General features: G+C 35.4%; 1 protein-coding gene across 1 annotated transcript; it reads right to left on the bottom strand.

The window, feature by feature from the left end:
• Positions 1–256: 256 nt before the first annotated feature.
• Positions 257–4,455, bottom strand: LOC126605067 (CDPK-related kinase 5-like). Its single transcript, XM_050272418.1, has 11 exons — positions 3,609–4,455; positions 3,001–3,131; positions 2,875–2,916; positions 2,644–2,752; positions 2,306–2,384; positions 1,904–2,200; positions 1,713–1,825; positions 1,422–1,529; positions 1,279–1,341; positions 1,016–1,183; positions 257–812 (listed from the first exon to the last, which is right to left on the bottom strand). Exons 1-11 carry the CDS (start codon positions 4,164–4,166, stop codon positions 672–674), a joined length of 1,809 nt encoding a protein of 602 aa, XP_050128375.1. The 5' UTR covers positions 4,167–4,455; the 3' UTR covers positions 257–671.
• Between the last annotated feature and the right edge of the window lie 7,854 nt (positions 4,456–12,309).

Raw genomic sequence — 12,309 nt, 5'->3', positions numbered from 1 at the left:
TCACCAAACTCTTCTAATCATGTTTGACAAAAAAAAAAAAAATTAGAAAGTGCTTTTTGAAGGAAGCACTTCAAATGCTATATGGGAAGCACTTGAATGCTTATTAAAATTTTCAATCTGCTTCTAATAAAAACACTTTTACTAAAAGTGCTTTTGTCATTTCAAACATAAATACTTTTTTGAAGAAGCAGTTTCAAACGAGCCGTTGTGTCAAATTTTGGCTAGGAGAAAGAAATAGGCAAGTTACACAAAGATATGATGCTGATCAAATAGTAGTATTACGATAGGAGGGATGGTACAACCCAATTGTGGGCATGTCCCACCCCTCTAATGTCAGAAACATGGAAGTGTGATCGTTTAGAAACAAGTAGAGAACTACTCTAATCTGCAACTAAACGCACTAAACTAATACTACAAATTTACAGTGGAAAAAACACGACTGATAGCTTCATCTCGCGCATGCAGAGGGGTCATATCTCTCCGGTCCCAAGTGTACACACAATGCCGAAGCTTCATCAAATGATGATTCGCTCGGTTATAAATTGCAGCTGCTGTGAAAATATAGAGTATTTGCATTCAGGAAACTTAATCACTTCCAAGACCACGGTTTTATCGGTCACGAGTCAGGACCACATGGGCAAATCTACACTCCGTGGATCTTATCAAAACTTTTATTGAGCTTTTGGCACAGCCCGGCTAGATACTCCATGCAACAATTTGACAAATCCAAGGAAACTTAGCTTTCCATCAGTGTGCCTAATCCAATCATGAAGAACGGCATGAACTGGGACGGAAGGGCTGAGGCCAAGTTCCTGGAATACGTTCACATAATGCCGCATATCAGTGGACAGAAAATTTTATACTACTACGAAGAATTTAATGCTCTTTCCAAGTGCATAACTACTACGAGGAAGGGGAGAAGTGAATTAGTGGATACAGAAAGCAATTGGATGGTAGGAGCAATCAGTCAACTAAAGATGAAAGGAAGGCATAATTATCATGCATCCACACGTACCGAAGCCAGTTCCTCAATCATAATAGCCCTGTTGCCATCCTTCTCAAAAATTTCATAGGCATAACGAGCATGTTGCTCCCATTGATCAACAGCCTCAAGTTGGTGCACACTCAGTGCAGCTGTACAAAATTCCTCAAAATCCATCCTTCTGTATTGCAATGCATTAAGCTGCCAAAGGGATGAAAAATAACGTTCTAATAAGAATTAATAACATACCAAATAAAATAACCTTCCACACCCATTGCAAGAGTCAAGGCACATACCGATGCTAGAAAATCAGCAATTCGCGCCTCCTTCATTGCATCAGTTGCATTTTTCATCAACGCCTGATAACATTAAAAAGTTCAGAAACATGGCTAACCGTAGATCGAGTTTAAAAGGTAAATAAATTTTGAAGGAAACACACCGTTTTAATATTTTCTAAGCTTATTGTGCCATTTTTGTTAGGTTCCAACAACGCAAACTGCTCCTTCAAATAAGAAAGCTCGTCCACAGTCAATGTCTTGGAAAGAGCCTGCCAAAATGCCAATGTTGAGAGAACCAAATAAGCTACTAGAAATTACTAAACACAAAACAAACAAGCAAACTGATGCACAGAAAAGGGCGGCAAGACAGAATTTGAAGGAATAATACCCTCTACTAGTCACCACAAACATATAAGTATATAGTTTCAACTGAAAATGGATCATATACACACCCTTAAAGCAGCTTTTCGGAGAGGTGATGAACGCATATAGACCTTCATGAGTTTGAAAATTAATATATCCAGAGGCACTTTAATATCATTAGAATTTTTAAGCCATGGATGACCTGCAATAGAAAGTAGTGAGTGGAAATTTGATAATAGAACCATGACCTCACAATTTTTAGAGTGAATAAGGCACTCACAGAGGGCTTGAGCAGCAGTCATTCTTTTCCGTGGGTCTTTATTCAATAGTCGCTTGACAAAATCTCTTGCTTCTGTGGACAGAGATGGCCAAGGTGGTTCGTCAAAACTTGGATCAGCTTTTAGCACAACCCGAAAAATGCCAGACTCAGTTCGAGCCCAAAATGGACGGCTGCCACACAAAAGAATGTATGCAATCACGCCTACACTCCAGACATCGGCCTCTGTAGCATAAGACCTATGTAGAACTTCGGGGGCTACATAGTACGCACTACCAACAATATCATTAAGCCTCTCATCTGCAAGGACAATTCAACCATATGAAACTATTGGCCAAAGTTTTAGAACTATTACAAAAGCAAGTATTATAGTACAGACTATGTACTGAAGAACTGTCAACCAACCTGGTTTGACAAAATCTGACAATCCAAAGTCTATAGCCTTCAACTGTGAATCTTCATCCTTTGACGTAAACAGAAAATTCTGATCCAGAAATTAAGTGCTTAGATAAGTATACAAAAATGAAAAGAAAGCAAAGCTACAGCACCCAAAGGCTGGAAGAGAAGAAAATGCAGTTATTCTTCTTACTAGACAACAAAGGAGATAAAAGAAACAAAAGGGAGGCAATTGCATGCAATGATATATTCTCCCTTTTAAAAAATGTAAACATCTACCACATATTAGTGACTTTTAGTGTATCGCATCAAGTTTAATTCAATCCAGACGAAAACATATATCCTACCTCAGGTTTAAGATCCCGATGCACCACGCCTTGGAGGTGGCAAAACGCAACCACATTTAATATCTGTGTCATAACAGTCCTTGCATCATCTTCTGTGTATTTCCCGCCCCTGCAAAAGGAATAGGAATATACAAGTTGCTATCAAACCACTTCCCAGTTCATCAAGAACAACGAAAACATAACACATTCAAGATACTCGCCCTGAACTCTAACAGGCACCAAAAGAAGTACCTGGCAAGTATCCTATCCAAGAGCTCCCCTCCTTCACATAATCTGGAAAGCACAGACAATTGAACAACAGAATCCGTAAGAAAGAAGGTTAAGTAAACAGAAGAACATGCAGCGATCAGGACTTACTCCATTACAATGTAGACCTTTTCCTGGTCTTCATACGCATCATAAAATTTCACTAGATTGTCATGTCCACTTAAAGCTCTCAATATCTTCACTTCCCTTCTCACATCCTCAATTGCAATGGCAGTAGTCATCTACCAACAAAAGCATAAAACAGAATCAGAAAATACGACGAGTAATACAATCCAAATATACAAATCCAGAAAACAAAGTATAGAAAGGTACTAGAACAAAACCAACTGCCAAAACAACAGAAGTTGCTTCCCGATGAAGGTAAAACTAGTAAATCTAGAGACAAACTAAATCATTTCACCAATTCATAGTCAGACCGTGGACAACATTATCAGGACTAAATTTCAACCTACTCATCCACCAAAAACTATTCTTGCAAATCAATATGCATCTCTATTGTATAGAGAGTATAAAATTACGCATCCGAATCGCTTTTTTCTTTCCTTTGCAGATCCAATTCAAACGATGTAATCGAAAACTCGAAAAGCATGAAGGACTCATATCAATCACAGAGGTCACTCATCATCAAAACCCATACAACCCACTAAAATTCCAGCTAAATTGGTCAGTCAATCCATTCAAACTAAGAAATTGCAAACCTTGGCTTTGGGGATGACTTTGACGGCGGCCTGCTGGCCCTTGAGCTCACCCTTCTTGAACGTAGCTTTGCAAGTGTACCCAAAATGCCCACGCCCAACCTCTTCTCCCATCTCATACTTGTTCCCAATATGCTTGGAAAACCCGAAGCTCTTATCCAAGCCAGTGGGGCCCTCCACCTCGCCGCCCTCCGGTATCGCAGCCTGGTTCGGCTTCACAGACCCGTGCCTCCTCGCCAAAACCGCCCTTATATGCTTCGCCGGGGACGGCGGCGGGAACGGCCGCTTGAAGAACCGCTTCGGCGTCGAGTTCGAGCTCACATTCGCCGGAGATCTCGCCGGAGACTTCTTGGAGAAGAAGTAGTGCGCCGGGCTGGGGCTATAGAACGGGAAAAACGGAGACTTCTTGACGTTCTCCTCCTCAGCCTTCTCACCTCTAGGGTCTTCCCCATTTCCGGCGGCGTTCGGCAGCGGAACGGAGCTCTCCTTGGTTATTGGGGAACCGGATTGCGGCGAGTAAGTACGAGAGTTTGGGGAGGGTTTGGAGGTGCAGAGACCCATTTGGTAATCGGCGATTCCTCCCCAAACAGACCGGGTCGGGGGATTTCAACTCCCGATTCCGGAGGTCAGAGCATCGCGTTTGGGTATCGGATTCCCGGATCAAAATTTTCAAAACCCCAGACACTTTCCAAAACTCTCAAGATTTTAAAAGCCAAAAAAAAAATCGTTTTCTTCTTTCGGATTTTTAAATTTGAATTTCCGGGAGTTGGGATTTGTCTCCGGCAATTGGGAAGAAGAAGAGAGGGTGGGTAGAAATCCAGAGACAAAGCGATAAAAAGGAAAACGACGACGCGTTAGCTTTTTTTAATTATTTATTGAGCAACTAAAACTAATTAATTTAATTTAATTTTGATTACTGATTAAGTAAGCTTCGAGTTCGTATTAACTTTTTGTTAGCTTCTGTTGGATCAGAAAGCAGGTAGTGTGGTCCAGCCTGTACGTATGGACGTACCACGTGGCGTGCGCCGGGAGGTTTGTTAGGATTTGTAATTAAATATTTGATTAGTTTAATTAATTAGGATTTTGCGGTGCCGTTTATTTAGGGTGTTACGATAGAAATGAGTGCGAAGTTTCTCGATTTTCGCTTGCAAAAGACAAGGATGAAATGGACGTTTTGATCCGGTGGGCGCTTTTTCGCGGTCCGAAATAGAGGAAAAAGCGGATCCTTTTACTGAGGGCTGGTTTGGTATTGCTGTGCTTTGAAAAAAAACTGCTGTGAGAATAAGCGGCTGTGCTGTGAGAATAAGCGGCTGTAAAATAAATCAGCAGAGCGTTTGGTAAACTTTTTTGTAAAAAAGCTTTTGGAAAAAAAAGTAGTCTGATAGTGGGTCTTTTCATTAAAGGAGCACTGTAGCTCCGTGTGCTTTGAAAAAAAGCCAGTTTTCCAAAGCTACAAATAGCAGCTTCAGCTTTTTCCTTTTATTTCAGCTTATTCTCACAGCAGCTTCCAAAATAAGCCCTTTTTTTTCAGTTTACCAAACACCTAAAACCCTCACAGCTTTTTTTCATAGGTGTTTTTTTTTTAAGCACCTCACTCCCAAACTAGGTCTAAGGATTATGAGAATTTTGTAATAATGTCCATTCATATATATCGTACAATTAGAAATTATTTTAAAAATTAACTATAGGATATACGATAAATAAATTTGATTACAAGATCCTTGGGATCCTTAGAAAAATGATCTGGCAGGATCCTTTCGCCAAATCCTTTTCCTAAGGATTCTAGAGATCTCGTGATCGTGATCGTTCATCATCGTACAATCAAAAATTATTTTAAAATTTTAAAATTTTAAAATTAAATATAAACAATACCTAACGAAAACTGATTGCATGATATACGATAAACAGTCATGATCACGAAATCCATAGGATCCCAGAAAAAAGGATCCGGAAATAGAAACGCCCACAAAAGTCAAAACTGCGTCGTTTCTGGCTGCCTTTCTTCTTGGACAAGATACCTTTTTGTATTGGTCAAATATTCACTCCCCATTTGTGAACCATAGTTTGGTTTTTTTTTTAATTTTATTTTATTTTCCTCTCAAAAGAAAAGAGTAAGCAAATACGCACTGAATTTTATTTAATGTTTTTAAGGAAAACAGACTTTCAACCAAAGCGTACAAGAAAAATACGATACATGATAGTTTAGGAAATTAGAAATAGTCCATGTGTTATGCATTTTTTAATAAATAATAGCGTTAGTGGATTAAACTGTTAAATGTTAAGGGGGAGGAAACCAATAAAGATTGAACCTGCACCAGAGTGTATATGCAATATTTCTTTTCGTCATTGCGATAAAGCATCATCTACAGGTGTTGTGTATGTTTACAATAGAAAACGTTTTGGTTTACAATAGAAAACGTTTTTACCAAAACTTTTATTAATTTTGTACAAAAGTTAATGTTTTTTTGGTATAAAAAATTGTATTTTATATATAGAAAAAAAGGAACAAATAGTGATTGTCAATTCGAATCATTAGTATATAATTATGTCTAAATATGTAATTCTAATTAACGATTATCTATCAACTAACCCCTCAATGGTTCTCGGATTAAAGGTTATCCAATGATATGTATGAAGATATTACACAACATATTTATCTACATGTGTTGTGCATGTTTACAATCGAACGGTTTTACAATAATTTTTATTATTTTATACGTTAATGTTTTTCTTGTAAAAAATTTTGGTATTTCATTAATCAAATAACGAGAAACATCCTCAACCTGAAATACAACTAATTTAAAAGGCTAGTTGGTGTATTAATCTGCTCTTATCATGTCGTGTCATGTTGTTAGAAGAATTAAAAGTTTTGGCATTTATGACAACTTTCATAAAATGTAGTCTCGTAAGGACATTGTAGACTTACTAAAAAGAGAAATGTTAAGGAGACTTTTAAAATGTAACTCTTAACTAACTTTCTGACACCTTATAGTTTAACATTAATTATCGTGCTAACATTATAAAACATGACTTTATTGGATTATAGTCTCTGTGGTGATATGGTAGTCGGAAAATAGTCCTTGTAAAAAATTAGGATTTAAGTCCCTGTAGTGAAGTCTGTTAGGATTTAAACCCGAAATTGAAAAATTTGTCAAGTCTCCGTTAATTGTTAGCACATGAAACTCACATGTGAGGTTAAAAATATAAAATTAACCTCACGTGCTAACAATTTACAAAGAGTGTTGTTTTAGCCTCCTATGTATGGGCGCTTCGATGTTAATAATTAACGGAGAGTTGATGAAATTTTTAATTTTGGGTCTAAATCTTAACAGACTTCATCACAAGAGCTTAAATCCTAATTTGTTTGTATCATATGGGCGCTTCCGACTATCCTATCACCACGGGGACTTATAACCTAATTAGGCCTATAAAATATTGTGCCAAAAACATTAGGTGACAGAGAATCTATGGAGAATCCCACTTTCAAGTGATTATCTTTACCATTTCTCAACCAAAAATTGTGGTAGGTATCTAATAACAACGAATATAACAAAGTAATTTAGGTTGACAAATTATTGTTAGGATTCAAATGTTTGACTAGCTGCACAAACTTAGGTATATGGATTGTTCATCACCAACTCCCTTGTTTACTAATAAGGGAAAAATGAATTGGAATAGGATGGTCATATTTCATTGTCTTTTTGGTTTCAAATTTGTATCACCTTTATTTGTAAATGGTATAACAAGCTAGGGTGCATGCGTGATAGTCCTAAATTTTTTTTTTATTTTTTATTTTTTATGTTAGTCCTAATTTTTATTAGATGATGCATGAATTTACAAAATGACTTCATAAATTGATCCTAAATGTGCACCTAATTACCAGTTTACCATGAAATGCGTGATCACTTACTATTAAATTTAATATCAAGAGCGACAATGAATAAAATGTGCTTTTAGTGTTTTGATCTCAAACCATGATGTCAAATTTAGGTTTGGGTTTTCCAATTCACATGAAATCGGTAGCAATGTTATATATGATCACTTTCAATGAAAGATGAAATATTCTACACTAAATTTATGTAAATTATAGGGAGGGAGATTCGAACACCGAACTTTGAATGCAAAGACGAGTGCTCTTAACCAACTAAACTACAAACCATTTGCCAAATTTAATATTCATAAGAAAATAAATTTGTAAAACACATAGGGGCCAATTGCCCCCCACTTACAATGCCAAACTTAATTCCAAAATCTGACATCATTCATTATCCATCATCTTGTTGCGCACCAAACACCATGGTCTCATGATTCAGCCACCCACTTAGAACATTGTATATAAACATCATCCAAATATTTGATACATCGATATCAGTTTAACCTTTGTCCAAATTTACATATATTTGCTTACCACGATTCGCTTCTTTTGTTGATGCACGAAGCTTTGACCAATGAATAATGGATGAGGTTGACTTCAATGTATTCAGCAGGTGCATGTGGAGATGCTAGGTAGGGAAAAAAAATAAAGTAATGCTATGCCGATCAAAATTTTAAACTAAATTGTGTTAATTAAATGATGTGATAGTTGATGGTTGAATTATTAATCAAGTATCGATTAACGTGCTTATTACCTATTGATGACACGTCATTTAGTTTGCAAATTTAGTTTAAAATTTTAATTTTCCTATCTTTACCGATATATTATTGGCCGAAGAACCTCTGACGCTTAGCAAACGGTGATTAAGATGTCATGTAGACATTAACAATATTCAGAGTAGCGAATGGTTAATTGCTTAAAAGAAGGTAAGAGTGACTGCCCTTCTATAAAATTAGGGTTGGAGATTTTTTAGACTTGGCCAAGAGATTCATGAGGTTTGTGTGCCGTTGACACTTGCCTGGTTGTCATCGGTCTTCAGCTTAGAGAAAGATCTCCCATTAGTCATACGTATAATATTTAATAGATGCAGGCATGACAATTTTTTACACAGCTCGTTAATCCGACACAAAACGATACGAAAATAACAGGTTTCAAGTCAACTATTAAGGCCATCTCTAACCGAGGGCTGGCCAGAGGGCTGGTTTTAGCCCTCTGGCCCTCCAAGATTCCCCAAGATATTAATATTTTAATGAACAGTACAGGGCCATATTGGCCTCCGTCTCCAATCGAGGGCCAAAGGGCCAGAGGGCTCGTTTTAGCCCTGTCACAAAAACCGTCTCCAACCGAGGGCCAAAGGGCCATAGGGCCAAACATAATTTGTATGTTGTTAAATGTTTTTAAAAATGTTGTTTAAGTTTCATGTTGTTAAATGTTTTTTTATGTTGTATAATTTGTATGTTGGTTAATGTTATTTAATGTTGTTTCATATTGTTTAATGTTGTTTCATGTTACTTAATTTAATTTAATGTTGTATAAATGGCCTAGGAAGTTATAGGAAAAAAATAGAATTGAAAAAAAATATGAAACAAATTTTGTGAAATAGAAGTTATAGGAAAAAAATGGAATTTAAAAAAATATGAAACAAATTTTGTAAAATAGAAGTTATATGAAAAAAATATGAAACAAATTTTGTAAAATAAAAGTTATATGAAAAAAAATATGAATCAAATTTTGTAAAATAGAAGTTATAGGAAAAAAATAAAATTTAAAAAAAAATTGAAACAAATTTTGTGAAATAAAAGTTATAGGAAAAAAATGGAATTTAAAAAAAAAATATGAAACAAATTTTGTAAAATAGAATTGAAAAAAAATATGAAACAAAATTTGATTCATATGAAAAGGAAAAAAAAAGGGAAAAAAAGAAGTTTAAATTCATAAAAAAAAAAAAAGTTAATACAATGGCTACTAGCCGTTATATTAAAAAAAATTCAAACTATTAGTGTCGGTTATAACCGACACTAATAGTAATTAAAAATAAAAATTTTGCTTTTGAATAACTATTACTGTCGGTTATAACTGACAGTATTAAAAAATTCTTCTTTAATGCTGTCGGTTATAACCGACAGCAATAGGAAAACATTAAAAAAAAAAAATAGCCAGCCCGGGGCTGGCTGGCTGGCCGAAAGCAGCCAGCCCTCCAGCCCTCTCTGATCCCGTGGGGCCCTCATAGATTCCAGAGCCCTCTGGCCTAGCCCTCGGTTGGAGACGGTTTTAGGGCTATTTTCGGCCCTCTGGACCCTTCGGTTAGAGATGACCTAATGTATTGGGTCATTATCAAATAACCCGTTAACGTGTCGGGTCGTTATTAGGTCACCTATTAAGAACTTGATAAAATATTGTTTGCCAAATCTAGACAATATTTCAATTTCAAAAAAAAAAAAATCTAGACAATATTGATGATGATTTCTTGCATGCCTGTTAACCTGACACAAAAGAACATGACCCCTTAACAAATCAGGCAACTTAGGTCAACTGTTAAGAACTCGTTAAGATAACATGATTAACACAATATAACCCGTTAAGATAACGCACATGACATAAAAACGACAAAAACATAACAAATACAATCCATTTACCAATCCTAAATATAGATGGTTGTCATATGTCGTGACTCCCACAGTCTCACTTGTGTGGGGTTGATCTATGTGTTTTGACCGGAGTGCTTCAATTGATTCATGAGATTGGTGTTTTAGCATCTTTCCAAGGCATAGTACTTTAGCAGGTAGCAATTATTCAATAATTTTGGAGTCGATCACATACAATGATAACATCTTTTATTTGTTGATCGAATTAACATTGCAACAGAACAAGTCAAACACAGAACTTCGAATGAAACTAAAAACTCTCGTATATTCATCCCACCACCTCCCTTTCTCAAATTTTCCTTATTTCTCCCGCAATAAGAGCATCTAAATGTGTAGAAATATGAGTAGGACTTTACGAAGCACTTGTGCAACCTCAACGCCTCTCATTGGATTGGCACCAAATGAAGGGGGGTGGCTAGCTCATGCATGCATTGACTTCTACAAGGGCATGTACATACAGCATACAATGTACCATGTTTTAGGCTGCCGATAATAATATCAATTTTGCTGGTTTAAGTTCAGCATGTGGATGTGGTGGTGGGCGGTGCCGCACTCGTTGAACGAAAATAAATAAAATAAGGAAAAATAAATAAAATAGAAAGAAAAAAAAAAAACCTGAGTACATGATGCATGAAAATTATTTTAGGGTTGACCATGAGAATGTATCATCATTCATAGAATCAAAGATGTTGGCATTATAAAATAGTTCCATCATTTTTTTGGTCTAGTCAGAAAGGCATCTTAGAGGTTATGCAGAAGTAAAAAACGATCGATATCTCAGCGGAAAGTGAAAGAGATAACAGAAATAAACAGATGGGTGTACGAGAAAAACCTTTAACGTTAAGCTATAAAAAAAAAAAAAAAGGACTTGAAAACTTTGAGTTTTAACGATAAGGATAAAATAAAGGGTAAAATGAATAGTACAAGGTTTGACTTTTTAGTGTAAAAATGTGGTTTTTCGTTAAAGTAAACAGTACCGCGGGCTTTTCGTTAAAATTCTCTAAAAAAAATAGTAAAATAAAATATCCTGCTCATTTTTAAAGCAATGATTTTTCCACAACAATTTTTAAAAGTAGCATGTAGATTACTTTTGAAAATTGTTTTTATAAAAAGTTGAGTCGAATTTTTAATGAATATTTTTAATTCATGTAATATGCTATTCATATTTAATTTTAAATAAAAGTACTTAAAATAATTTCTGACTATACGATGTATAATGAACGAACATAATTTGAGGATCCTAAAATCCCTACGAAGAGGATCTAGTGGACAAAATTCAAAGAGTTGTCCACGTTTGGATAACTTCCTGAGTATTTTGTAATTACGTACATGATGAGCAACCCCCACGCAACCCATGACGCGCATGCTTACGAAATTATATGAGAAAACATAGAAAAAGTGAATAGCATATATCATTGCTATTGAATCATTATCCATCAATCTTTTTACAAGGTCAATTTGTTCTATGATGATGCTTTTATATTCTGATGTTCTTTTGCTTTTATTTGTTTAGCGAGATTATGTTTACGGTCAAAATCATGGTGTTTTTGGAATCTATTTGTAAAAAATATAAATCTCACGTTTGAAAGTTATAGTTTTGCATAAGACTTTTTAACCAAAATGACTTATGAGATTTGCATAACTCATCACTTTAGTCATTGAGATTTGAAATCAATAGAAGTAGTACCTGAGTTTGTCCACCATCAATCATTTTGATCATTCCATAAAAAATCTCCATTAAATAAGGTTAAAATGACAAAAATACCCTCACTTTTTATCAAATCATTTGGCCCATTGTTTATTAAATTGAGGGTATTTTTGTTATTTTAGTCCCTATTCAATATAATTTTTCATTGAAGGATTAAAATGATTGAGAATGGACAAACTCAGGGACCACTTTTATTGATTTCAAATCTCATGGACCAAAATGATGAGTTATGTAAATTTCAAGAACCATTTTGACTAAAAAGCCTTTACTTAATATTGAACATATACTTTCTATTGCCAATTAACATCTCTTGTTTATAGTTGACATATGTAGAATATCGCTTGTACAACATCTCTTGTGTAAATATCAAATTTTATGATAGGGAACAACAAATTGGACACCTTAGGACTCATTTGATAACCACTTAGCTTTTTATTTTTAGGTCCATTGCCTTTTTTTTTTTTTTTAACAAACAAT

The sequence above is a fragment of the Malus sylvestris genome, chromosome 2, assembly GCF_916048215.2.
Source record: "Malus sylvestris chromosome 2, drMalSylv7.2, whole genome shotgun sequence".
Taxonomy (NCBI): domain Eukaryota; kingdom Viridiplantae; phylum Streptophyta; class Magnoliopsida; order Rosales; family Rosaceae; genus Malus; species Malus sylvestris.
The sequence above is the reverse complement of the archived record's forward strand: the minus strand, read 5'-3'. Positions and strand labels throughout refer to the sequence as shown.

Bases quoted from the DNA above. Each gene is read 5' to 3' on its own strand.
- LOC126605067 (XM_050272418.1), bottom strand. From the start codon at position 4,166: ATGGGTCTCTGCACCTCCAAACCCTCCCCAAACTCTCGTACTTACTCG. The intron at 2,917-3,000 runs GTAAGTCCTGAT...TGTGCTTTCCAG, and splicing joins AAGGTCTACATTGTAATGGA to ATTATGTGAAGGAGGGGAGC. The intron at 1,184-1,278 runs GTATGTGCCTTG...TCCCTTTGGCAG, and splicing joins TTGCTGATTTTCTAGCATCG to CTTAATGCATTGCAATACAG.